Source organism: Coregonus clupeaformis, chromosome 1 (assembly GCF_020615455.1).
Source record: "Coregonus clupeaformis isolate EN_2021a chromosome 1, ASM2061545v1, whole genome shotgun sequence".
NCBI lineage: Eukaryota > Metazoa > Chordata > Actinopteri > Salmoniformes > Salmonidae > Coregonus > Coregonus clupeaformis.
The window spans coordinates 9,463,413-9,490,700 of record NC_059192.1 but is presented as its reverse complement, the minus strand read 5'-3'; the positions used below and the strand labels follow the sequence as shown (position 1 = coordinate 9,490,700).

The following is a 27,288-nucleotide window of genomic DNA, read 5'->3' as shown; positions in this document are numbered from 1 at the left end:
GCGTTGGCTGTTTCACTCTACAAATGCCTTTTACAGTATATTGAATCTGAACCTTTTGCCAGTTCACTTCGATTTGTACTTTTACGATCGAAAATTGTGGTAATTTAGTAATCCATTTAAAGCAGGGTAAACTATTTACACACAATGTTTTGTTTCTGCGTCTTGTCGTTCAGCACTGACCAATCACAGCGATGTGGGTTACGGTCGCGCATGCGCATTTGATACATTGTATTTTTGTTGATATCCTGCTTGAGTTCCTTTCGGTGCTCTGAGTTTAGCTTTCTCAAGCTAATAAACCCCCTTCTTTGGGGGGGTTTACTATTATAATTGAGACAATAACATACTAACTATATGAAGGGCTGATGGAGAACACAAGGGATTTGGTGAGTTAATATTCCCGATATGGAACGTCCGCTTCCGATTTGTTGTGTAGCAAGCTAGCTAACCTTAGGTTTAGCTAGCTAGCGCCCCCCTTCGTTTTCGGATTGTAGTAACAGCTGATTTAAATTCCCGAAACTACAAAATAGCAATATCCAACAGCCATTATTTTATTGGAAAGTGAATATGTGGATGCTTTATTCGGTTTTTACATGCTAAAGGGCTACTCGTTTATTTAAATAATTTATTGCAAGCGGTGTCTCGTAACTAACGTTAGCTAGCTATGCTAGGTCAGCTAGCCTAACTAACGCTAGAACTGGAATAACAGGTTTGCTAGCTAAGGCCCAGCCCAGCTCTTTCACATTCATTCTGCACAATCCGTTTTAACAACGTTAGCTAGCTAAGTGTGTTAGCGATCACATTATAAATAGCTAGCTAGCCAGTAACGTTAGTGCGAATGAGATTATGGAGAAAGGATCGTTTAGCTGGAGGTGTTTCTCTAGACGGCTAACTAGCAAGCTAGCGTTAGCTACCAGCTACTATCATATGCAGAGGTGGTAAATAAATAAATACTCTTAGAAGGCTTTGTGGTTGTATAGCAAGGGAACTGGTATTATGCATGTATATATATATATACTATGTAAGACTCAGTTATTGCTCAGTTAAATTTTGTTATCCGATGCTAGTAATTTAATTGGTATGGATGTTTCTCATCTCATTGTCTGTAGCCATGTACATATGCTTTGCCATGGTAGTTATATCTGTCACATCAGTGTGACTGTTGTATCACATTGTCTACCATACTCAGTTTCCAAGTATACCGATCTTCTATTTTGACTAATATGCCATAATAAAACGTGGTGACTGAAGTTATGATTACTCACTTGTTGAAAGAAAAACAGAAGTCACAGTAATGAATTATATACCTCTTCATCAAGATCTAGCTCAGCATTATATGCTCACTCACCCACCTTCCCTCTCACTGTACAATTGGTGTCATTCACTCCCTCTCTCTGCTCCTTCCAGGCTGAGCGCACCCCGCGTTCGGAGCGTAAGCGTCAGGACTCGTTCGGGATGTTTGACCGGTACGACAGCTGCAGTGAGGAGAGCACAAGTAGCTCCAGCTCTGAAGACAGTGAGGACGAGGTGCCCTCCATCCCCGCCAGCCTGCCCATCATCAAGAACAATGGACAGGTCTACACCTATCCCGACGGCAAGACCGGCATGGGTCAGTACAGAGAAATATGGATATAGAATCTATAGATATAAATCAGTTAAGAATCTCTAATGGTCAGTCAGTGTCTCTGGGGTGATCGCACAACGCCGGTTGGGGATTGAGCGTGGAAGAGGGTGGAGTGTGTGAATTAAGCGGCTGCCTGTGATTGACATGGATCTCGGCCTGAAACTGTCATAGTTATCCCGTAATTTCGTACAATATATTTGAGAAAAATAACGTCTGAAAGAAAAATACATGACTTTGAGTGATTTTCTTACTTTCCTGCTTTATTCTGAGTTTCGGGGAAATGTTTATGTGTTGCCTTGTTCTCCAGCCACCTGTGAGATGTGTGGGATGGTTGGTGTGCGAGACGCCTTCTACTCTAAAACCAAACGCTTCTGCAGCGTCTCCTGCTCTAGAAGTTACTCCTCCAACTCGAAAAAAGCCAGCATCTTGGCTAGACTCCAGGTAACCAAATGTCATTTTATTGGTCACATACACATATTTAGCAACAGTGCAGTAGTATCTAACAATACACACAAATCTAAAAGTAAAAGAATGGAATTAAGAAATATATAAATATTAGGACGAGCAATTTTGCCCCTACTATGTTCTGTATTTTATTCGTTGTAGCCAGAGGGTAGAATTGTAACTACGAGAGAACATAAACGGTCAAAAGTGCGGACGTATGTTCTTCTTTTGTTTCTTTAACCTAATCTCACTGTCAATGTGTTGTGTTTTTTACCGAAGGGTAAACCGCCTACGAAAAAGGCCAAGGTCTTACAGAAGCAGCCTCTCATGGCGAAGTTGGCAGCTTACGCCCAGTACCAAGCAAGTCAACAACAACAGAACCAGGCGAAGTCAAAAGCAGGCGAGTCCACCTGTAGCTCAGTTGGTAGAGCATGGCGCTTCAACGGCAGGATAGTGGGTTTATTATTATATGAAAAATGTATGCGTGCATGACTAAGTCGCTTAAGGATAAAAGCATCTACAAGATGACACCTATTATATTATAGACAGAACATACAGTCTCTCACATTGTTGTTATGCAGAAGAATGGCCTTGAATGGAAGGTCGTTTTAGTCATAAGAACACACATTCTCTGTATTTTCCTGACCCAGTATAGTGAACGTGATGTTGACCTTGTTCCTTCTCCCCTACAGTGGTTCCTGTTGAAGGCTTTGACTGGGGGCGATACATCTGTAGCAATAACTTAGTTGGAGCACCAGTCAGCTGCTTCAAGCACGTACGTTTAAACAACAGCCACGCATTCAAATGGTCCTGTATTGAAGTCTATTGCAGATGCTACGGTTATACATCTGTAAATCCACCCTGTTTTGATCAACACAATTGTACCTTGTGGGATATAATATGAACTCCTGTTACATTTCGATATTCCTCGGTGTCTCAGGTCCCTATGGGTACGTGCTGGGGAGACCTAGCTGAAGGAGTGAGGGTGGAGGTGCTCAACTCCGATACTAACCTCTCTACTAATGTCTACTGGATAGCAGGGATCGTCAAACTGTCAGGTAAGAACACATCTAACCACTTGGAGGATTTTATCCTTGTGACCAAACAATTCTTAAAATTTTTAGAAGTGTTGTGTTTTAATAAGACTATTATTATTCCTCTTAGAAGAATGCGCAGTAATAGGATTGTAAAGACGTCCCATGAAAGGTCTCTGTTCTCTTCCCCAGGGTTCAAGGCTCTGCTGCGGTACGAGGGTTTTGACAACGACACCAGCAGGGATTTCTGGTGTAACCTCTGTGTTCCCGAGATTCACCACGTAGGGTGGTGCGCATCCAGCGGGAAACCCCTCGTACCTCCCAAATGTAAACATCACTCAATAATCATAATGTTGATCATAGTAATACGCTTTCTTTTTAACATGCCTTTGAGCTTAACAGAAGATGGAAAACAGATTGATAGACTGATGGTGGATTATGTTTTGTGTTCTCTCTCAGCGATACAGCAGAAGTACTCTAACTGGAAAGCTTTTCTTGTGAAGCGACTCACTGGAGCCAAAACACTGCCATCAGACTTTGCCACCAAGGTAAGATTTCATAATTTTGAGCCGCAGAGGTAAACACTGGTAAGGATGAAAGCTTAAACTCCACCTAGATCTCTAAAAGCACCCACTCTTAGCACTTCCTTCCATTCCCCCCTCTCTACCCAGGTCCATGAGAACATGCAGTTCCCCTTTAAGAAGCTGATGCGTGTGGAGGTGGTGGATAAGAGCCACCTGTGCCGGACGCGGGTGGCTCTGGTGGAGCAGGTGATCGGGGGGCGGCTGAGGCTCGTCTACGAGGAGAGCTTCGACGGCTCCGACGACTTCTGGTGTCACATGTACTCCCCGCTCATACACTCCATCGGATGGTCCCGGAGTATCGGACACCGCTTCAAACGATCCGGTCAGTCAAGTTAGTTGGTTTGGGTAGTTCATTTTGTTAGTGAGTTAGGCCTAGGTAGTTAGATAGTCCAATGTGTTTGTTTTCGGACTCTGGTGACAATGTTTGTTTCCCAGATGTGTCAAAGAAAATCGATGGTCAGATGGACGCCCCCGCCCAGCTGTTTGCCAAGGTAATGTAATACCCCAAGTCTTTGTACCTCTGTGGTTTGTATTGATATTTTCCAATGTATGGATCCAAAATAATGAATGTGTCTGTGATGCCTCCTCAGGTGAAAGACGTGGACCAGAGTGGTGAATGGTTCAAGGACAGGATGAAACTAGAGGCCATCGACCCTCTAAACCTCTCAGCTATAAGTGTAGCCACTGTAAGGAAGGTAACTGTCTGACCTCTCAGCTATAGGTGTAGCCACTGTAAGGAAGGTAACTGTCTGACCTCTCAGCTATAGGTGTAGCCACTGTAAGGAAGGTAACTGTCTGACCTCGCAGCTATAGGTGTAGCCACTGTAAGAAAGGCATGGCAACAGTTTGGGTTGTTACCATGGGAACATTCAAGGGTCATACTACTCTACTGTTGGCTCCCCTGGATTGGGGTTTCCGTCTTCTTACTTCCTGTTAAGGTTTTGAGTTGTATACATTGGTCTATGCTGTGTGTTCCAGGTGTTGGCAGACGGGTACCTCATGATCGGCGTCGATGGGTCGGAGGTGGCGGATGGCTCAGACTGGTTCTGCTACCACTCCACCTCTCCCTCCATCTTCCCTGCCGGCTTCTGTGAAATCAACAACATTGAACTCACGCCCCCTAGAGGTACACTTCTAACCCTCTCTTTCTTTTCCTTCTTTTACAGACTACAACATTCCCTCACTCAGGGTGATTTATATATTTTCAACCATTGTTTATTTAATTAAGGATAGTCTCATTGAGATAGTATCTCTTTGTCCCAATTGTTGAAGGTTGTTTTCTTTATTTTTCTTTCTCTTTCTCTTTCTCCTCTTTGGCCTCTCTGGTCAATGGGTTATGTGTTAACACAGCCTTACCACTGACTCTGCCCCACAGGGTACACTAAACTGCCATTTAAATGGTTTGACTACCTCAGAGAAACGAGTTCAATAGCTGCTCCTGTGAAGCTCTTTAACAAGGTAGGACTGGTTCCTGACATCGTGGCTGTGTTGTTTTGTTGTTAAGCGCGGTCCTGTAGTTCTGTGTGATGACAAAGCCATGCCAACATACTTTTTGTTCTTCTATGATCAAATAAAAACGACTACAAGCAGGCGTTACCTACAAGGCAAATTTATTTTGATATGTTTCGCTTACATACATGTTTGATGTAAGAAAATTGTAATAGAAAAAAGACTGTAATGACCATGAACATAAAAATGTCTCTTCTCTTTGCCTCCACCATCTTGTTGCCCCTGCCCAGGATGTTCCAAACCACGGGTTCCGTCAGGGCATGAAGCTGGAGGCCGTGGACCTGATGGAGCCCAGGCTGGTGTGTGTTGCCACGGTGACTCGGATCGTCCACCGCCTGTTGCGCATCCACTTTGACGGCTGGGAGGACGAGTACGACCAATGGGTGGACTGTCAGTCACCTGACCTCTACCCCGTGGGCTGGTGTCAGCTGACCGGCTACCAGCTACAGCCCCCTGCTGCACAGAGTGAGATCAAACACCACAGTTCTACCCAAATATAACACACTAACATGCACAATCATAAACCAAACAACTACCCTTAGGCTCTCATTGATGGATTTGATTAGGTTCCAGCTATATGTGACCATTTACTTGATAACGTGCGATTGGAGTCCCAAACTAACAGGCAGAAATGTACATTTGTGTAAAACAATACGCCACTGTTTTTTTAACCTCCTGTTTTATGTCATTTCAGTGGCCAGAGAAATCGCAGCAGCTGTACCTAAGCACAAGAAGAAAGCCCAACAGTACAAAGGACAAAAGAAAAGTGAGTTCTCTTCTCTTCCATCATCAGTCGTTTCCACCCTTTCCTCTTTTTCTCCTTTCATTGGTCCACACCAGTGGAGGCTGGTGGGAGGAGCAATAGGAGGACGGGCACATTGTAATGGCTGGAATGGATTCAATGGAACTGAGTCTAACATGTGGTTTCCATATGTTTGATACCGTTCCATTGATTCCATTCCAGGCATTACAATGAGCCTGTCCTCCTATAGCTCCTCCCACCAGCCTCCACTGGTCCACACTCTGGTGGGGGGAAATCTATCTAGCCTAGCATTTCTCTTATTGTTTCGTTTTTTCTTTCTTGTCTGTTCCTTGGGATCTGATTGGTTGGCATGAGTCCCATGACAGGAAGCTGTGGTACTCTGGGTGAGTGCCAAAAAGGTGGCGAGGGTGTTGTAACACCAGGTGTGATGTCCAAACCATAGAGATAAAAAGAGGACTGTCTTTGTATCTGAGCCATTATAGTGTCTGTGACAGCATGGGCAGCACCATTGAGGTCATCTCCATTTTAAAGTAGTACATTTTCTTCTTCTGTTGTGTTTGAAAAAGCATAAAGATAGTATTGGTGATTTATCGCCACCTGCCGTGCTGGAGTCCTGAACCAAATCTTGTGTGTTATTCATTTGTGGCCACTAAATGGCGGTGATATAGCTTAAATACATTTAAAAAATATTTTTTACAAACCATAGGCAACCCAATTTGAAGAAGACGATGCTCTGATCTTTGGCTGATCACTCCCAACCCATAGGAACCCCCACCCAGTTGACCACTTTAAAATGGTGGAAGCCCTCGATGGCAATGTCCATGCTAAAACTGGTTGTATCCATCTAGAGACCTCTTTCTACTTCTATGTTCCAAACAGCTTGTTCCACGTCTTAGGGAGTGGTTTAGCAGGGCTATGTGCAGACACGTGGGCACACACCAACGCTAGCGGTTTACTTGAGTCTGGCTTACCTGGTAGCTTACCTGGGGTGTATTCAGAATATGTTTCAGAACATTTCACAATGGATCAGAGGTCATTCTTCTGAACCGTTTGAAACGTAACAATTAATTGGGGGCTGGTGATGATTGGTGTTTTTGAAATATTTTATTTAAACAGAGTGAAAGAACTTGAATATGTGCATGCTATATAATTTCATTAAAGCATGCAATTAGGCCATTTACCTTATATATATATATACACACACAATATGATCTATAATGAATGAATGAATAAGTTAATGCATTTATTTGATTATTCAAAATACATATAAAGTAACACTATGCAACCGAACATTCAAATCTACACTGTTGGGAGCGCTAGCCATCTGAAAACACCCTTGGTAGCTTACCTGAGTATGACTTGGTGTCTAGAGCGGAAGGTTCCGGTTGGTCGACGGCCCTTCAGTCAGGCAGGCAGGAGGAGGAGCCTATCAGGGGAGGAGGAAGAACAGAGTCCGCCCCCTTACTCCAGCCAAGGCCCCACTCTGGCCCCCCGGTCCCGCACCCACCACCACTACCACCACACCCACAAACCAGGTAACGCTAACAATAAATAACCGCTGAGACCTCCACACAGACAGAGGGTGCTAACAGGGGCCAGTCCTCAGCCGCTGTAGGTGCTGACCCTGCTGTGCGATCGCTCGGTGTCGGATACACCTGCATGAAAGAAAGTTCATGTTTCTGTGTCATGTTATTGAAGTGAAATTATTAATGTGAGAAATGTCAATTTCTCCTCTCACCTCATGATGCGTACTACGTGAGCAGGACATCTGCAGGAAGGAGGAAAGGTGGTGATATGATATACTGTAGAAGTCTGGTTGCATTACAGGAACTGCAGACTCGTCTGGAGGGCTAGGTATTAACAAGGACAGCTGTTCCTGTGCTGAAAAGCGTTTTGTGACTAAAATTGGTTGTTTACCCCCTAGAGAATTTTTTTTATTTTATTTTTTAGCTATTTTGTTCTGTCTTGGTGTTAAACATTTATTATCTGTCTTGGTATGCCCCTCTCTCCTTCCCTCTCCCCCCCTCTCTCCTTCCCTCTCCTTCCCTCTCCCCCCTCTCTCCTTCCCTCTCCCCCCTCTCTCCTTCCCTCTCCCCCCCTCTCTCCTTCCCTCTCCCCCTCTCTCTCTCTCCCTCTCCCCCTCTCTCTCTCTCTCCCTCTCTCTCCCTCCCTCTCTCTCCCTCCCTCTCTCCCTCTCTCCAGAGTCTCTGTTGCGTCCTAAGGAGGAACAGGCTGAGGTGGATGAGTTCACCTTCTCCCAGGGTGTCTCAGACCAGGAGAGCAACGGCTCGGGCAGCTACTACATTAAACAGGAGCCCTGTTGACAGGGACCGGGGCTAAGCCTGGGAGGGTAGGGGGAGCCGGACAATAGAACCCCCTAAAATCCAACATCCAGAGAGACACTGCCTACAACCCCCAACTAGGACAAGAAACACCCCTAAACCAAGAGAAGAGCAAGAGGGCAGGGAGCATGGAGAGCTCTAAAAAAAAACAACTCATCCAGAAAAGACAGCCTCTAACATCGCAATCGGGGGAGAATGCTGCTGGGTGACTTGCTACCACAAAAACACTAATTGACTACATGCCCTGAAACCCAAACCCTCACCCCACAAATCAAGACGGGGTGCTACTTGGGGCTCCCCAAAACCATCCAGGGGAGAAGAACCCTTCTGAGCAGCTACAACATTAAACCCTAGAGCCCTGATGGACAGTCACTCATTCAGTGAGACTGACATACCATGTAAACATACCATATAAACAACGGCTAACTGGACACTTCCTAAAGCCTCCGGCCCGGAAGAGGCTGCTTCTGATACCCGAACAACCTGATCAAAATCCCACTTCCCTGAATGATTGGATACGACTGTGGCTTTCTGTCTTCCTCCATAAATGCATCTAGACGGGGCCTTGGAGCTCTGGATGCCCACAACAGAAGCCTGTCCTCTGGGTAGTCCGGTGTCTCTTCCACCACCCTGCCCTAGGCCAGGCAGGACCTCTGACACAACTCGGGGACACACACACAGAAACCTGCACTAACTGGGACAGATAGATAGGTCTTTGGTTTATTTCTTTCAGGTAAGAGAGCTAAGGAGGGGGGAGGGATTGAATTTCACTTGGTCTTGAGAGAGAGCACGGGAGGGATTGATTTTATTTCACGCGGTCTTGAAAGCAAGCACGGGAGGGAGCTATATAAAACAGGAATCTTTTTTTCCAACAATTTTGCCAGGTGGACTTGCTTTGATTTGTTAATAGTACTTGAAGTTTTGGTAAAGTTTCTGTTTTTGTACTTTAAATTGGAGGGTTGTTATTTTTTTTTGGGGGGGGGGGGGGTCGAGTGGTATGGATATTATAGTAAGGATACATATCCATAGACGAGACCTATTCAATATAGAACTATATAGATATTAATGATTGTGATTTGACCAGAGTGGGTTTTCAATAGATGTTGTAGAAATCTGAAACCTTGTGATAGGACTGAATCTCTTAGACTAGATGGGATTTGTGCCCCAATGGGTTAACTGACATACTATTTAGGATTGGCAATGCATACTAGGAAGTGTGCTAGTGTCTCTATTGGGATACACTAGATTAACACTGTCACAGATTGCACTACAGGAACAAACAGCCAGACTCTCTGGCTTGTTGAACCCACCCTTACCTCTTGCATGTCAGCAGCTTTAGAATAGAAGGTCCTGATTGATCTAGGGAAACAACTTCAGAAACAAAGCTAAACCACACGAGATACTCTTTATTACACTCAACCGTAAAGTCTTATTCCTTGTCATAACCTATTTTCTTCTAAGAAAACAATTGCAAACTCTTCATAAATCTGTCCCTAAAAGAGAGCAAAATGTAATCCTAAAATGATGTCAATCAGAAATAAAAACAATGTAGGTTACATGTCAAGGATGACATCGAGGTATGAAAACCCGTTAAACCCCCCCCCCCCTCTTGTTTATGGGTAATTATTTTGTTCACTGCCAAATGGATGCGTACTGGTTAAGTATTCAACTGAGCCACTGGATAACAATTTTATTGTCGGTGTTAATGTCTTCATTTATTAAACATTGCTTTGTTGATAGCCTTTGTACAGTGAGGGAAAAAAGTTTTTGATCCCCTGCTGATTTTGTACGTTTGCCCACTGACAAAGACATGATCAGTCTATAATTTTAATGGTAGGTTTATTTGAACAGTGAGAGACAGAATAACAACAACAAAATCCAGAAAACGCATGTCAAAAATGTTATAAATTGATTTGCATTTTAATGAGGGAAATAAGTCTTTGACCCCTATGCAAAACATGATTTAGTACTTGGTGGCAAAACCCTTGTTGGCAATCACAGAGGTCAGACGTTTCTTGTAGTTGACCACCAGGTTTGCACACATCTCAGGAGGGATTTTGTCCCACTCCTCTTTGCAGATCTTCTCCAAGTCATTAAGGTTTCGAGGCTGACGTTTGGCAACTCGAACCTTCAGCTCCCTCCACAGATTTTCTATGGGATTAAGGTCTGGAGACTGGCTAGGCCACTCCAGGACCTTAATGTGCTTCTTCTTGAGCCACTCCTTTGTTGCCTTGGCCGTGTGTTTTGGGTCATTGTCATGCTGTAATACCCATCCACTACCCATTTTCAATGCCCTGGCTGAGGGAAGGAGGTTCTCACCCAATATTTGACGGTACATCGTCCCTTTGATGCGGTGAAGTTGTCTTGTCCCCTTAGCAGAAAAACACCCCCAAAGCATAATGTTTCCACCTCCATGTTTGACGGTGGGGATGGTGTTCTTGGGGTCATAGGCAGCATTCCTCCTCCTCCAAACACGGCGAGTTGAGTTGATGCCAAAGAGCTCGATTTTGGTCTCATCTGACCACAACACTTTCACCCAGTTCTCCTCTGAATCATTCAGATGTTCATTGGCAAACTTCAGACCGGCCTGTATATGTGCTTTCTTGAGCAGAGGGACCTTGCGGGCGCTGCAGGATTTCAGTCCTTCACAGCGTAGTGTGTTACCAATTGTTTTCTTGGTGACTATGGTCCCAGCTGCCTTGAGATCATTGACAAGATCCTCCCGTGTAGTTCTGGGCTGATTCCTCACCGTTCTCATGATCATTGCAACTCCACGATGTGAGATCTTGCATGGAGCCCCAGGCTGAGGGAGATTGACAGTCTTTTGTGTTTCTTCCATTTGCGAATAATCGCACCAACTGTTGTCACCTTCTCACCAAGCTGCTTGGCGATGGTCTTGTAGCCCATTCCAGCCGTGTGTAGGTCTACAATCTTGTCCCTGACATCCTTGGAGAGCTCTTCGGTCTTGGCCATGGTGGAGAGTTTGGAATCTGATTGATTGATTGCTTCTGTGGACAGGTGTCTTTTATACAGGTAACAAGCTGAGATTAGGAGCACTCCCTTTAAGAGTGTGCACCTAATCTCAGCTCGTTACCTGTATAAAAGACACCTGGGAGCCAGAAATCTTTCTGATTGAGAGGGGGTCAAATACCCAGTTTATTTGTTGCCAAACGTCAGCCTCGAGTTGCCAAACGTTGCCAAACGTCAGCCTCGAAACCTTAATGACTTGGAGAAGATCTGCAAAGAGGAGTGGGACAAAATCCCTCCTGAGATGTGTGCAAACCTGGTGGTCAACTACAAGAAACGTCTGACCTCTGTGATTGCCAACAAGGGTTTTGCCACCAAGTACTAAATCATGTTTTGCAGAGGGGTCAAATACTTATTTCCCTCATTAAAATGCAAATCAATTTATAACATTTTTGACATGCGTTTTTCTGGATTTTTTGGTTGTTATTCTGTCTCTCACTGTTCAAATAAACCTACCATTACAATTATAGACTGATCATGTCTTTGTCAGTGGGCAAATGTACAAAATCAGCAGGGGATCAAATACTTTTTTCCCTCACTGTAAGTGTACTTTCACAAAACCAATGGGATCTGATTGGAGTAGGCTATAGCATGGAGAAAACCTTTCCCATTGGCTTCTTTATTCACCAATTAGACCGCATACATTTTTGCCAGATTCCTGATTGGTTGGAGATCCTCCCGACTTCCTGAATCTGCTTGTGTGTTGTAGCTGGTAGTGAGTGGTGACAATTGTATGTAGACTCCCTTTCTTTGTACTACCTCCTGATGAGCTTGGCAGGCAAATAGAGACAGGGTTGGGGGGTCATTGTGACATCATAATAATGTGTCTCTAATCTGAGATGCAGGTTTGGGCAACTTGATATACCATATGCAAATAAAATAATGATATCCTCATATGTTTGACTAGACACCGAACACAGATATTTGTAACATAGCACATTTGAGGTAGTCCTCGAAATGGAATAATATGCAATAATGTTTTCTGTATTTTGCTATGTCAGATTGCTGAACTATAACCCCCTAAAGTTATATTAAGGTACATACAATATATTATACTTGCATCAATTTACCTAAATTCTATTGCATAACTATGGCAACTATGTGAACTATGGTCTATAATCAGAATAATGTTATTTGAACCCACTATATAGAAATAGAATAGTACAGAAAAGTTGATCTAGCTCAGTTATCGTTGCAGTGGATGTGGAATTACAGTGGGGAAAAAATTATTTAGTCAGCCACCAATTGTGCAAGTTCTCCCACTTAAAAAGATGAGAGGCCTGTAATTTTCATCATAGGTACACGTCAACTATGACAGACAAAATGATATTTTTTTTCTCCAGAAAATCACATTGTAGGATTTTTTATGATTTTATTTGCAAATTATGGTGGAAAATAAGTATTTGGTCAATAACAAAAGTTTCTCAATACTTTGTTATATACCCTTTGTTGGCAATGACACAGGTCAAACGTTTTCTGTAAGTCTTCACAAGGTTTTCACACACTGTTGCTGGTATTTTGGCCCATTCCTCCATGCAGATCTCCTCTAGAGCAGTGATGTTTTGGGGCTGTCGCTGGGCAACACGGACTTTCAACTCCCTCCAAAGATTTTCTATGGGGTTGAGATCTGAAGACTGGCTAGGCCACTCCAGGACCTTGAAATGCTTCTTACGAAGCCACTCCTTCGTTGCCCGGGCGGTGTGTTTGGGATCATTGTCATGCTGAAAGACCCAGCCACGTTTCATCTTCAATGCCCTTGCTGATGGAAGGAGGTTCACTCAAAATCTCACGATACATGGCCCCATTCATTCTTTCCTTTACACAGATCAGTCGTCCTGGTCCCTTTGCAGAAAAACAGCCCCAAAGCATGATGTTTCCACCCCCATGCTTCACAGTAGGTATGGTGTTCTTTGGATGCAACTCAGCATTCTTTGTCCTCCAAACACGACGAGTTGAGTTTTTACCAAAAAGTTATATTTTGGTTTCATCTGACCATATGACATTCTCCCAATCCTCTTCTGGATCATCCAAATGCACTCTAGCAAACTTCAGACGGGCCTGGACATGTACTGGCTTAAGCAGGGGGACACGTCTGGCACTGCAGGATTTGAGTCCCTGGCGGCGTAGTGTGTTACTGATGGTAGGCTTTGTTACTTTGGTCCCAGCTCTCTGCAGGTCATTCACTAGGTCCCCCCGTGTGGTTCTGGGATTTTTGCTCACTGTTCTTGTGATCATTTTGACCCCACGGGGTGAGATCTTCCGTGGAGCCCCAGATCGAGGGAGATTATCAGTGGTTTTGTATGTCTTCCATTTCCTAATAATTGCTCCCACAGTTGATTTCTTCAAACCAAGATGCTTACCTATTGCAGATTCAGTCTTCCCAGCCTGGTGCAGGTCTACAATTTTGTTTCTGGTGTCCTTTGACAGCTCTTTGGTCTTGGCCATAGTGGAGTTTGGAGTGTGACTGTTTGAGGTTGTGGACAGGTGTCTTTTATACTGATAACAAGTTCAAACAGGTGCCATTAATACAGGTAACGAGTGGAGGACAGAGGAGCCTCTTAAAGAAGAAGTTACAGGTCTGTGAGAGCCAGAAATCTTGCTTGTTTGTAGGTGACCAAATACTTATTTTCCACCATAATTTGCAAATCAATTCATTACAAATCCTACAATGTGATTTTCTGGGGAAAAAATTCTCAATTTGTCTGTCATAGTTGACGTGTACCTATGATGAAAATTACAGGCCTCTCTCATCTTTTTAAGTGGGAGAACTTGCACAATTGGTGGCTGACAATTCTTTTTTTACCCCACTGTACCTAGAATCTCTCTTTCTATACCAGTAAGGTTGACAATTAACTTCTCAGGAAATGTTTGCATTTTTCTCTAAGACTTTTTCTTGGCTGCAAGGATCAAGCAAAGTGCATTATAGTCAAAATCAAACAGAATTACGTTGCGTAAAGTTCATGGAATAACCTGCTCATTAACTAATGTTTCTTCTTGTCCATGTCTGAATGTGGATTTCTCCCCTGTTTCTTGTGTTCAATAATTACTGTTCTGTTGATTGGTGAGGTATTTTATAAACCCTTCATGTTCTAATGTTCTAACAATTACAATGCATTAAGAACCCTTGATCAGCATTCAGTTTGACGCCATGCTTTGTGTAGATAGGTATTACCCTCAATCATTGTTTCCATGTGTAGTTCCTTTTCCAAAGGATGTATGATTAATAGTTTCTACCATTTCGTCTCTCTGTTGATTAGATTGAATTGTTAATATTAATTAAGGTTATATACAATGTCCAGCAGAGTAATAAAATGTAGTTTCTCTCTATCCTCTGATGTGAAAAGGGTTTGGTGTTCAGGATTTGGTTTTTGTTTGTGATTAACTTTAAAGAAATCAGATCTGGCACAGACTATGACTAACTAGATGAGAATTAAGAAAGTATTAAAGGGTTGTGGAAATCTTAACCAATTCACTGACCAAATGACATATCTTAGAAAAACAAAAAGACATGACTGTTCATAGACTTAACTTTGCTGCTACCTTCCAAATGATTCCTAATGCACAATCAAACATTTTGGAGAGAGATTCTTCAGTGATGCTATGACTCTTTCTCCCAATGTCACCGAGATGCCCAATCCAAAATCAACACCTCGCCTCTGCTTGTAGACACTTCTGAATCCCCCCCCTTAGAGATCTGAAAGAACAGGATGCTATTATAGGCTCTTGACCTGACATGGCCTACAGTAGGTTGACCAGGGGCCATTCAGGAAGTGTGTGGAGCTGAGGAGGAGGAGCGAGGGGCTGATTTGGGACCGGATCAATCAAGTTAGAGTGCATGCAGAATAGTAAGGTCTTTCTGTGGACCTACACTGAGCTTGTTTTGCTGTTATGATCTTTGGTCGTGCTACCACCCACTCTAAATCGACCCCTAACCCTACGTGTCCTATAGATCCGAAAGGATTGGATATGTATGAGAAAAATGGTACTAGCTCCATTTTGCCCTTTTGATAGGCTTAGTGGCATTTGAGCCATATTGCTTACACCTATCCAGACCTTTCTGATCTTAACAGGGTCTAGTGGAGGTACGGGCTGGGGAGAGCATCTAGAATGAGGTGTGTTTCTTCTTTGAATACTAACACGGGTCTCTTTGTATGTGACAACCCCTCTATATTCGACCGTTATATATCATTGGTGCTACGTATATATTTGATAAAGTGATTAGTTATTTTGTTGGGGAAATAATTATCATGAACTGTAATTATTAACGGAGGGGCTTAAGTTATGTTTTGGTGTTTTATTTTGGATACAAATAACTAAATGATTTGTAAAAAAACAAACAAAAAAAACGATTATAATATTTAAATTATAAACACTGGCCCTTGTGGTACATATTTGGTTGCAATGTGGTTTGTACATCTATCTAGATACATGAGTTTTCTGATCTTTCTTCTGGTCATTTTGTGCTGTGATCGAGGTTTGATAGACAATACCTTGAATTTGTAAATCAACCAAATGTTTGGGGACATATTGGGTGTATTATTTTTGTTTCTTTGTTTACAAGTATTGCAAACTGTTTCCGCATGGCTGTGAAAAGGTATCTGTTAATGATTTTTGTAAGAACAAATTTTTGACGCTTATTAAAATATTTGTCATTGCCTCTTTTTTCTCTTTGTATTTCTATATATCTTCACCTCTATGCTCTTTAAACCAGAGGAGGCTGGTGGGAGGATATATAGGAGGACAGGCTCATTGTAATGGAATAAATGGAACGGTATCATACATATGGAAACCACGGTTGACTCCGTTCCATTTATTCCATTCCAGCCATTACAATTAGCCCATTCTCCTATAGCTCCTCCCACCAGCCTCCTCTGGTTTAAACACCACAGGAAATTAAAGACGCCAGGAAAAGATAATGTGGTCTAAAAGTCGTATGAAGTAGAATTAGGTAATTGTATTACACACACTCCAAAACCTTTTAAACCGCGGCGTCGCCCCATGTCATTATTAATCCATCAGAAATGGACACTTGCATTAACTTGTTTGATTCGGTTCGGCAGAACGCCGAGAAGGCCATCGACGAGAAGATGGCCCCGGCCCCAAGAGATCCCTGCTGATAAGATCGACAAGATGGTGTTTGGACTTGTGGGGACCATCCTGGAGAAGAACGCCAGACCTGAGGATTGGAGCTCCGAGGTCACTGCAGCCTGCAGTGGACCCAGTGCGTCTCTAGAGACCCCTGCAATCAGACTGACTACGGAGATCCGCCAGATGATTTTAAGACCCTGCTGGGCTCCAGTGCTTCCAACACACACACACACACGTGATAGGCATCTCAGGTCAAATCTTCACAGTGACACCAGTACTATAATAAGCATACTCTGTGTGTGTGTGTGTGAGATGCTTAAAACCTTAGTGTCATCCCAGGTCCCACCCGCTCCTCCCACCATTAGGTTGACCGTTAGCTCACCTGAGCAGATCCACAGTTAATCCCAATCTGAGATTATGGAACCGGCTAATCCCTCTTAATGTTGGCAGTGACCAGGCCTGCCTGCTAATGTTTCAAATGTAAATCTGGCCACAGGACTGAGGCCCACAAGACGTTGATGCACCATTAAACCCTGTTAACCTACTGTAGACCATGTCAGGTCAAGAACACTGCATGGGGCAGATGTTCAAAGAAAAGTTGTTTTTTATTTTTTATGATGTAACGTACAATTAAAAAAATAATAGAAAAATGTGTGTTATGATCAGCAACAAGGAAAAATATGGGGTTGTGAGTTTTTTTTTATTGGAAAGTTGAACAAACCAGACAATAAAAAACTATTTCACCATGACAACTCTACGCCCAGAGGAATGAATGGAACCAGGAATGGACCAATCACAGACGGGTACAGAAGGTGAACAGGGAGTGGTGTGGTCCTTAGTCGCCAGGAAGAGTAGGATGAAGTCGTCACTGATCTAAGGTCAGTTTTACACCCCCCCCCCTCCTAATGCTAATGGTTAAGGGTTGGTGGATGGTGCCTAGGGGCAACTGGAAGCCTTCAGATCCTCAGTAGAGCCAGATGCTAGAACAGCTTGTATAGCTACACAACTCCTCAGGTTGGAACCACAGCTTGATCTCTGTGTTGGCGCTCTCTACTGAGTCACTGCCATGGATGATGTTCCTGAAACAATAAGGAAAGAACGATTCTTAGCATTTAATAGCATACGGAAACAGACACATTCATCTTTAGGGCCTATAGATAGTCTGAAAGTATATATAGTGAGGGAAAAAAAGTATTTGATCCCCTGCTGATTTTGTACGTTTGCCCACTGACAAAGACATGATCAGTCTATAATTTTAATGGTAGGTTTATTTGAACAGTGAGAGACAGAATAACAACAACAAAAATCCAGAAAAACGCATGTCAAAAATGTTATAAATTGATTTACATTTTAATGAGGGAAATAAGTATTTGACCCCTCTGCAAAACATGACTTAGTACTTGGTGGCAAAACCCTTGTTGGCAATCACAGAGGTCAGACGTTTCTTGTAGTTGGCCACCAGGTTTGCACACATCTCAGGAGGGATTTTGTCCTACTCCTCTTTGCAGATCTTCTCCAAGTCATTAAGGTTTCGAGGCTGACGTTTTGCAACTCGAACTTTCAGCTCCCTCCACAGATTTTCTATGGGATTAAGGTCTGGAGACTCACTAGGCCACTCCAGGACCTTAATGTGCTTCTTCTTGACCACTCCTTTGTTACCTTGGCCGTGTGTTTTGGGTCATTGTCGTGCTGGAATACCCATCCACGACCCATTTTTAATGCCCTGGCTGAGGGAAGGAGGTTCTCACCCAAGATTTGACGGTACATGGCCCCGTCCATCGTTCCTTTGATGCGGTGAAGTTGTCCTGTCCCCTTAGCAGAAAAACACCCCCAAAGCATAATGTTTCCACCTCCATGTTTGACAGTGGGGATGGTGTTCTTGGGGTCATAGGCAGCATTCCTCCTCCTCCAAACACAGCGAGTTGAGTTGATGCCAAAGAGCTCCATTTTGGTCTCATCTGACCACAACACTTTCACCCAGTTCTCCTCTGAATCATTCATATGTTCATTGGCAAACTTCAGACGGCCCTGTATATGTGCTTTCTTGAGCAGGGGGACCTTGCGGGCGCTGCAGGATTTCAGTCCTTCACGGCGTAGTGTGTTACCAATTGTTTTCTTGGCAACTATGGTCCCAGCTGCCTTGAGATCATTGACAAGATCCTCCCGTGTAGTTCTGGGCTGATTCCTCACCGTTCTCATGATCATTGCAACTCCACGAGGTGAGATCTTGCATCTCAGGCCGAGGGAGATTGACAGTCTTTTGTGTTTCTTCCATTTGCGAATAATCGCACCAACTGTTGTCACCTTCTCACCAAGCTGCTTGGCGATGTTCTTGTAGCCCATTCCAGCCGTGTGTAGGTCTACAATCTTGTCCCTGACATCCTTGGAGAGCTCTTTGGTCTTGGCCATGGTGGAGAGTTTGGCATCTGATTTATTGATTGCTTCTGTGGACAGGTGTCTTTTATACAGGTAACAAGCGGAGATTAGGAGCACTCCTAATCTCAGCTCGTTACCTGTATAAAAGACACCTGGGAGCCAGAAATCTTTCTGATTGAGAGGGGGGTCAAATACTTATTTCCCTCATTAAAATGCAAATGAATTTATAAGATTTTTGACATGCGTTTTTCTGGATTTTGTTGTTGTTATTCTTTCTCTCACTGTTCAAATAAACCTACCATTAAAATTACAGACTGATCTTCTCTTTGTCAGTGGGCAAACGTACAAAATCAGCAGGGGATCGAATACTTTTTTCCCCCTCACTGTATATACACATACACACACACACTATCGGTCAAAAGTTTTAGAACACCTACTCATTCAAGGGTTTTTCTATTTTCTATATTGTAGAATAATAGTGAAGACATCAAAACTATGAAATAACACATATGGAATCATGTAGTAACCCAAAAAGTGTTAAACAAATCAAAATATATTTTATATTTGAGATTCTTCAAATAGCCACCCTTTGCCTTGATGACAGCTTTGCATACTCTTGGCATTCTCTCAACCAGCTTCATGAGGTAGTCACCTGGAATGCATTTAAATTAACAGGTGTGCCTTCTTAAAAGTTAATTTGTAGAATGTATTTCCTTCTTGAGCCAATCAGTTGTGTTGTGACAAGGTAGGGGGGTATACAGAAGATAGCCCTATTTGGTAAAAGACCAAGTCCATATTATGGCAAGGACAGCTCAAATAAGCAAAGAAAAACAACAGTCCATCATCACCATACGTAAAAATGTATGCGCACATGACTGTAAGTCGCTTTGGATAAAAGTGTCTGCTAAATGGCATATTATTATTATTTACTTTGAGACATGAAGGTCAGTCAAAACGGAAAATGTGAAGAACTTTGAACGTTTCTTCAAGTGCAGTCGCAAAAACCATCAAGCGCCATGATGAAACTAGCTCTCATGAGGACCGCCACAGGAATGGAAGACCCAGAGTTACCTCTGCTGTAGAGGATAAGTTCATTAGAGTTACCAGCCTCAGAAATTGCAGGCCAAATAAATGATTCAAAGAGTTCAAGTAACAGACATATCTCAACATCAACTGTTCAGAAGAGACTGCGTGAATCAGGCCTTCATGGTCGAATTGCTGCAAAGAAACCACTACTAAAGGACACCAATAAGAAGAAGAGACCTGCATGGGCCAAGAAAAACGAGCAATGGACATTAGACCGGCGGAAATGTGTCCTTTGGTCTGGAGTCCAAATTTGAGATTTTTGGTTCCAACCGCCTTGTCTTTGTGAGACGCGGTATGGGTGAACGGATTATCTCTGTATGTGTATTTCCCACTGTAAATCATGGAGGAGGTGGTGTTATGGTGTGGGGGTGCTTTGCTGGGGACACTGTCTGTGTTTTATTTAGAATTCAAGGCACACTTAAACAGCATGGCTCCCACAGCATTCTGCAGCGATACGCCATCCCTTCTGGTTTGTGCTTAATGGGACTATCATTTGTTTTTCAACAGGACAATGACCCAACACACCTCCAGGCTGTGTAAGGCCTATTTGACCAAGAAGGAGTGTGATGGAGTGTGGCCTCCACAATCCCCCGACCTCAACCAAATTGAGATGGTTTGGGATGAGTCGGACCGCAGAGTGAAGGAAAAGCAGCCAACAAGTGCTCAGCATAAGTGGGAACTCCTTCAAGACTGTTGGAAAAGCATTCCAGGTGAAGCTGGTTGAGAGAATGCCAAGAGTGTGCAAAGCTGTCATCAAGCAAAGGGTGGCTATTTGAAGAATCTCAAATATAAAATATATTTGTTTAACACTTTTTGGGTTTTCAAAAGATTCCATATGTGTTATTTCATATTTTTGAGTCTTCAGTATAATTCTACAATGTAGAACATAGTAAAAATAAAGAAAAACCCTTGAATGAGTAGGTGTTCTAAGACTTTTGACCGGTAGTGTGTATATATATATAAAAATTGATGTTCAGCCTTCCTTTCTGTAGAGGTTTTTAAATGTCCACATCAATAAGTTATTATAACCCCAAAGCAGACAAAACCCTTTGGTCCTTTAAAAACCTGCTGTATTAAAACATGGTGTGCTATATCTTGGAAAATAAATGTGACTCTGGATGACAACATAATGATGTTTGTTTCCAACATTATGGCTGTTTTCCTAAAGAACTAAATCCGATTCGAGTTTTGTTTCCTTGCCACGATACTAACGAGTATCGCGATACTGGTATCGTCCTGGCCTGATGATAATCCTATTATCCATCATAAGGTTGAGGCTTCATAGAACCTTTAGCTTATAGGATCATTGTGTTATGTCATGTACAGGCCTGCGATTGATTCTCACCTGCCCACTTGGATGCAGTAGTCTCCTCGGATGGTGCCGGGTTTGGAGTCGGCAGGGTTAGTCTCTCCCAGCATCACTCTGCCCGTCTTCACCACGTTGGACCCTTCCCACACCTGCCACCACACACAGAGGGATAACACTTTATTAACACAGTATTTTTTCCCCAATCTTCCATTTCTATGCACAGAGGTCAAATACATTTCAAAATACGAGTACTAATCTTAATACGTTGAAGCCTGGAGGCTCAAAGTTATGATCCGACATTGGTACAGGTAGTGAATGCGTTTATGGTGAAATGTATGGTGCAGTTCACTGTTACAGGTGGTATTAGGAACCACAGCATTACAATGGTGTTGGCTTCTCCGTCTTCTTGTAGGAGAAACTAGACCATCACATCACGTCAATGAACACAACAAGGGGCGTTTGTCTTACCATAGCCACCACTGGGCCTGAGGTCATGTAGCTGACGAGGCCTGGGAAGAAGGGTCTGTCCTGCAGGTCGGCATAGTGCTCCCTCAGCAGAGACTCTGGGGCCTGGGTTAGTCAGACAACACAACAGTCACAACCATCAATAACCCATCATCATCACAGGGACACACACGAGGCATATCACGGCAAAATACAGTGGGCTATGTCGAACATCAGTCATAGAATCGATCGGAGTAAAGGATCCTGTAACAATCATGTCTCGGCAACATTGTTACAAATGTTTTCTTTTTTCATTTCGCAGACGCTCTTATCCAGAGCGACGTACAGTAATGAGTGCATTCTATACTTTTTTCCCCCCTCCATACAACAAGGGTTTGGTAAAGCTATAGCCTGTATCTGGAGAGCTCAAGTGTACATTGAGTTTACAAAACATTAGGAACATCTTCCTAATATTGAGTTGCGCCCTCAGAACAGCCTCAATTCATCGGGGCATGGACTCTACAAGGTGTTGAAAGCGTTCCACAGGGATGCTGGCCCACGTTGACGCCAATGCTTCCCACAGTTGTGTCAAGTTTGCTGGATGTCCTTTGGGTAGTGGAACATTCTTGATACATACGGAAAACTGTTAAGCGTGAAAAACCCAGCATCGTTGCAGTTCTTGACACCTACCACCATACCCTGTTCAAACGCACTGAAATATTTTGTCTTGCCCATTCACCCTCTGAATGACACACATACACAATCCATGTCTCAATTGTCTCAAGGCTTAAAAATCCTTCTTTAACCTGTCTCCTCCCCTTCATCTACACAGATTGAAGTGAATTTAACAAGTGACATCAATAAGGGATCATAGCTTTCACCTGGATTCACCTGGTCAGTCTATGCCATGGAAAGAGTTCTTAATGTTTTGTACATTCACAGGACGTCACCAGAGCTTCTACAGTACTATGAAAAAGTATTTGCCCCCTTTCTAATTTTCTGTACTTTTGCATATTTCTCTCTCTCTCTCTCTCTCTCTCTCTCTCTCTCTCTCTCTCTCTCTCTCTCTCTCTCTCTCTCTCTCTCTCTCTCTCTCTCTCTCTCTCTCTCTCTCTCGCTCTCTCTCTCGCTCTCTCTCGCTTCTCTCTCGCTCTCTCTCGCTCTCTCTCTCTCGCTCTCTCTCTCTCTCGCTCTCTCTCTCTCTCTCTCTCGCTCTCTCTCTCGCTCTCTCGCTCTCTCGCTCTCTCTGATAGGTTGGAGGACATCCTCCGGAAGTTGTCATAATTACTGTGTAAGTCTATGGAAGGGGGTGAGAATCAAGAGCCTCCTAGGTTTTTTTTTATTTTTATTGAAGTCAATGTACCAAGAGGAGAACTGAAGCTAGGTGTCCTCCGGCTACACCATGGCGCTACCCTACAGAGTGCTGTTGAGGCTACTGTATACCTTCATTGCAAACAGTGTATTTTAATCAATTATTTGGTGACGTGAATATATTTTGTATAGTTACTCTGCTGTACTAATGTACCCTAATGTAATATATTCTACTACTGTACTCTACTATACCCTACTGTACTATACTGTAGCCTACTGTACTATATTGTATGTCCAATCAATGTGTATTGGCACAAGTTCTTGCTTAGTTGACTTTTGTCATGGTTTAAGATGCATGTTTTTTTTTAAGTATATCTGTCAGATAGCCTGTTTACATAATGGACAGGCCTGCCATTCAGTCGTACTTATTGGCTATACCATTTTGTCTAATAATGTTCTGAAGTGCATAAGACTACACAGCTTACATAAAAATAAAAAGACATTCCAGTCAGTAGAATAACGTACCTGGATGAATTTCATCCCCACCATTTTGAAGCCCTTTAGCTCAAATCTCTTGATGATCTCTCCGACAAGCCTTCTCTGAACTCCATCTGGCTTGATGGCAATGAAAGTCCGCTCCTCGTTCGACATAGCGCTATAAGGATGGAAGAAAAGGATAGTAGAGAGAGAGAGAGAGAGAGATATACAGTGACAGAGAGAGAGAAGGAGGGAGAGAGAGAGAAGGAGGGAGAGAGAGAGAGGTACACAGTGATGAGGAGAGAGAATAGAGAGAGAGGTACACAGTGACAGAGAGAGGTACACAGTGATGAGGAGAGAGAGAGAGGTACACAGTGACAAAGGAGAGTGTGATGAGAGAGAGAGGTACACAGTGACAGAGGAGAGTGTGATGAGACAGAGAGAGAGAGACACATATTTCCCTCAGATTACAGAGATCCACAAAGAATTCGAAAACAATCCCAATTTTGATAAACTCCCTTATCTACTGGGTGAGAAACCAGAGTGTGCCATCACAGCAGCAAGATTTGTGACCTGTTGCCACAAAATAAGGGCAACCAGTGAAGAACAAACAACCCATATTTATGTTTATTTATTTTCCCATTTGTACTTTAACTATTTGCACATTGTTACAACACTGTATATATACATAATATGACATTTGAAATGTCTTTATTCTTTTGGAACTTCTGAGTGTAATGTTTACTGTTAATATTTATTGTTTCCTATCTCCTTCACTTGCTTTGGCAATGTTAACATACATTTCCCATGCCAATAAAGCCCTTAAATTGAAATTGAATTGAGAGGGAGGGGGTTAAGAAGGAGAGAGGGGGGACAGAGGATAGAGAACAGAGAGAAAGTAAATTAAAGGGCCCCGTGTAGCTCAGTTGGTAGAGCATGGCGCTTGCAACGCCAGGGTTGTGGGGGTTTTTCCCACGGGGGGCCAGTATGAAAAATGTATGCACTCACTAACTGTAAGTCGCTCTGGATAAGAGTGTCTGCTAAATGACAAAAAATGTTAAATTACACTGAATATCAGTGCAGACAATGTTACTTACGGTTGTTAGGCGCATTTGGCACATTGGGTTTGGAGTCGCGGTACCGAGGCCCTCGACCCATTCACGGGACAATCTCATGAACGGAGACACAGACACTGCGCACACCGGATCCCCATTGCAAGGTAACCCCTCTAACTTTGCATTTGAAGTCTGACAACTGTCATGCTCTGTAAGGTCTTTGACTCGCTGACAGAAGGTAATCTACTTAATCACCCGCATCAAAATCACATGACCAGAACTGTGTCGTCGCACAGTATGCACATAATCCTCTTTACGTTTAAATAGCTACCTACGCCAAGAAGTAGCCACACTGTAACAGGAAAAATCTGCCGATGTGCCCTTGAGCAAGGCACTTAATCCTAATTTGCTCCAGTGGCGCCGTACTACTATGGCTGACCCTGTAAAACAACACATTTCACTTCACCTATCCGGTGTATGTGACAATAAAAAAATGTTAACTGTAATTTATACAGTAATTTGGGGTATTAGCAGCATCAAAATACTGTGAAACATTTTACTGCATCATACTGTAAATTATGGTGAATTGTGGGAAAATGTTGTGAGTGGGGAAAGAATTGCTGAATTTCTAATGGTACTGTAATTCCACCCTACAGAATACAGTACTGTACCGTATTTTTTGGAGAGCCAAAAACCTTTTGACCACTAGTGGGTGCGTTGTATTGTTGTTTCTGACTCATTAACATATTTTGAAGTGTGCCTTGTAAGAGGCTACATTTGGGCCAGCCGTTAGTGAGAGTCATCTACCAATTGACCCCCTATGTGGTTATAGTGCCCCATCAAATTGGAGTGTCAGCAAGTCTTAAATCTTACTGGTTGAGCATTTTGCCATGTGCTTTTGGTCTGTTTTGCCCTGTAGTTGTTACCCGTTTGGAAGCCTTGGTTAAGGCCTCTACAAGAGCAAGTGATATAAAACACAAAATAGTCATTGATATGCGTTAATGTGTAAACATGTTACCTAGCAGCCAATCTGCTTGCACCAATCCCATGTAATTACAGTAAAATACTGTGAAATACAAACCCCTCATCTCAATGAATTTCATTCATTTATCCATTAATTAAGATTAGCAATAAGTGTTTTACAATAAATACAGTTATTTCTTAGGTATTGTACTGTGTGTCGTTACACAGCATTTGCTTTGGTACTATATTTAGATTACAGTAGATGTAAGGCAATATGAAATACAGTAACTTACTTGCCCCTGAGCTGCCTGTAAATTACTGTCAAATTCACTCCCTCGCCTTTACAGTTCAAGCCTATACAACTGAGTGGACTGGAGCGCCAGAACATGTTGTCCCGCACCTCGTCCCACCATGGCCAACGCCCAACCCGGTGCCAAATAGGCTAATTAGGTGCCACGAACCAGGAAGAGCAAGAGGACAACCACTGTAGGCTACTTTCCGCGCACTCACTTTATGACCTCAATATGAACGAATGTAATCTATATTAGTGGTCAATTAATGTTAAACACTTGTATAACAACACGATGTAACATGTTTACAAAATCCTACAAACTGAAATTGCAACTCATTCAAATGAGCGCAAGAGTCTTTTGACTGTAATCTGCTTTTCTTTATCTGTCAGATCCCATGGGATCCTAATAAATCAAAGCATCAATGCACCCTGCACAAGTGGACGATTCGTTCCAACACATTGTCTATCAACATTGAACTAATAAAATGTCATAGAATGTCATAAAACACCAACGGACGAAATACGTAATCATAGATTCTGCATGATAATATCCCGAGTGGCACACCTGTGCGTCTCCAGGTAAAACTATGCGGTAAATCATTCACCAAATGCATTCAAGCTATATGACTTATCGCCATACGAGAGGGTAAAGGTTGTCTACAAATAGCCTACGAGATATTTGCCGCGATATTAAACGACTATATTCCCCGAATAGAAACAATTTAGGTCTCAAATATACCAGTTGAAGATATGGCATTTGTTTTAAAGTTAAATTGGCCGCAAATTGAAGCATATAGACAATGAAATAGTTTTACTATACCTTGATGACTGAGCCTTCCTTAGCGATTGACAGTGAGCTAGGCGGGTTACTTCCGCTAACGCTGTGCTTTCAGTAATCCAATGCAGACTGCAGGAGCGCTACTTGGTTTTATACATGTAGGCGGGGACTGGCATACGAAATATGTTTGTTTATCCGTGTTTTACTCCCTCCCTCTTTATCTGTGTCGTTACAACCTAATGGGTATGGAGAGTATTGAGATTATATGAACATTATTGAAACAATTAGCATACTTTTACGTTCGCAGTCTTTAAAAGTTGTAAAGGTGTGACACCTGTGGCATGCTACACGCTAAAAACAAATGGTTCTATAAAATAGTGCCAAATAAGGGTTATTTGGCTTGTAACCATAGCAGAACCCTTTTTGATGCTTACTGAACTTTTTTTTTTTAAGGTTCTATAAAGAGCCATGCTCATAAGGTTCTAAATAGAACCTGTATGGTGCTCTAAATAACCCTTTCCTAAGGTTCTATAAATAACCCCCCAAAAAAGGATCCATAGCACCAAAAAAAGTGTTCCACTATGGTTACAACCCTTTTGGGGCTATATAAAGAACCCTTTTTTATGGTTGTTTATAGAACCTTTATGGAGAATTGTACTATAAAGAACATTTCTAAATCGCAAAGGTTCTTTGTAGAACCATACAGTTGGATACTCTGGAAATTGTATTTTTTTATTTTTTTGTTAAAAATTTATTTTTGAGAATGGCTGGGGGTCCCTAAGGAG

General features: G+C 42.7%; 2 protein-coding genes across 3 annotated transcripts; one reads left to right on the top strand and one right to left on the bottom strand.

The window, feature by feature from the left end:
- Positions 1-242: 242 nt before the first annotated feature.
- LOC121582790 (MBT domain-containing protein 1-like) lies at positions 243-10,108 on the top strand. 2 transcript variants are annotated; one of them, XM_041898933.2, is made up of 17 exons: positions 243-383; positions 1,405-1,606; positions 1,929-2,062; positions 2,345-2,465; positions 2,758-2,840; positions 3,006-3,123; positions 3,292-3,426; positions 3,559-3,647; positions 3,771-4,005; positions 4,119-4,174; positions 4,274-4,378; positions 4,662-4,809; positions 5,059-5,141; positions 5,423-5,657; positions 5,887-5,958; positions 7,326-7,490; positions 8,158-10,108. In XM_041898933.2, exons 1-17 carry the CDS (start codon positions 363-365, stop codon positions 8,277-8,279), a joined length of 2,124 nt encoding a protein of 707 aa, XP_041754867.2. In that variant the 5' UTR covers positions 243-362; the 3' UTR covers positions 8,280-10,108. The 2 variants fall into 2 exon arrangements, with proteins under 2 accessions (XP_041754867.2, XP_045079929.1); XM_045223994.1 differs by lacking the exon at positions 7,326-7,490.
- Positions 10,109-17,093: 6,985 nt separating this feature from the next.
- On the bottom strand, positions 17,094-26,652 carry LOC121582722 (nucleoside diphosphate kinase A). Its single transcript, XM_041898816.1, has 5 exons — positions 26,546-26,652; positions 23,464-23,593; positions 21,652-21,753; positions 21,220-21,332; positions 17,094-17,491 (listed from the first exon to the last, which is right to left on the bottom strand). Exons 2-5 carry the CDS (start codon positions 23,587-23,589, stop codon positions 17,377-17,379), a joined length of 456 nt encoding a protein of 151 aa, XP_041754750.1. The 5' UTR covers positions 23,590-23,593; positions 26,546-26,652; the 3' UTR covers positions 17,094-17,376.
- Positions 26,653-27,288: the final 636 nt, after the last annotated feature.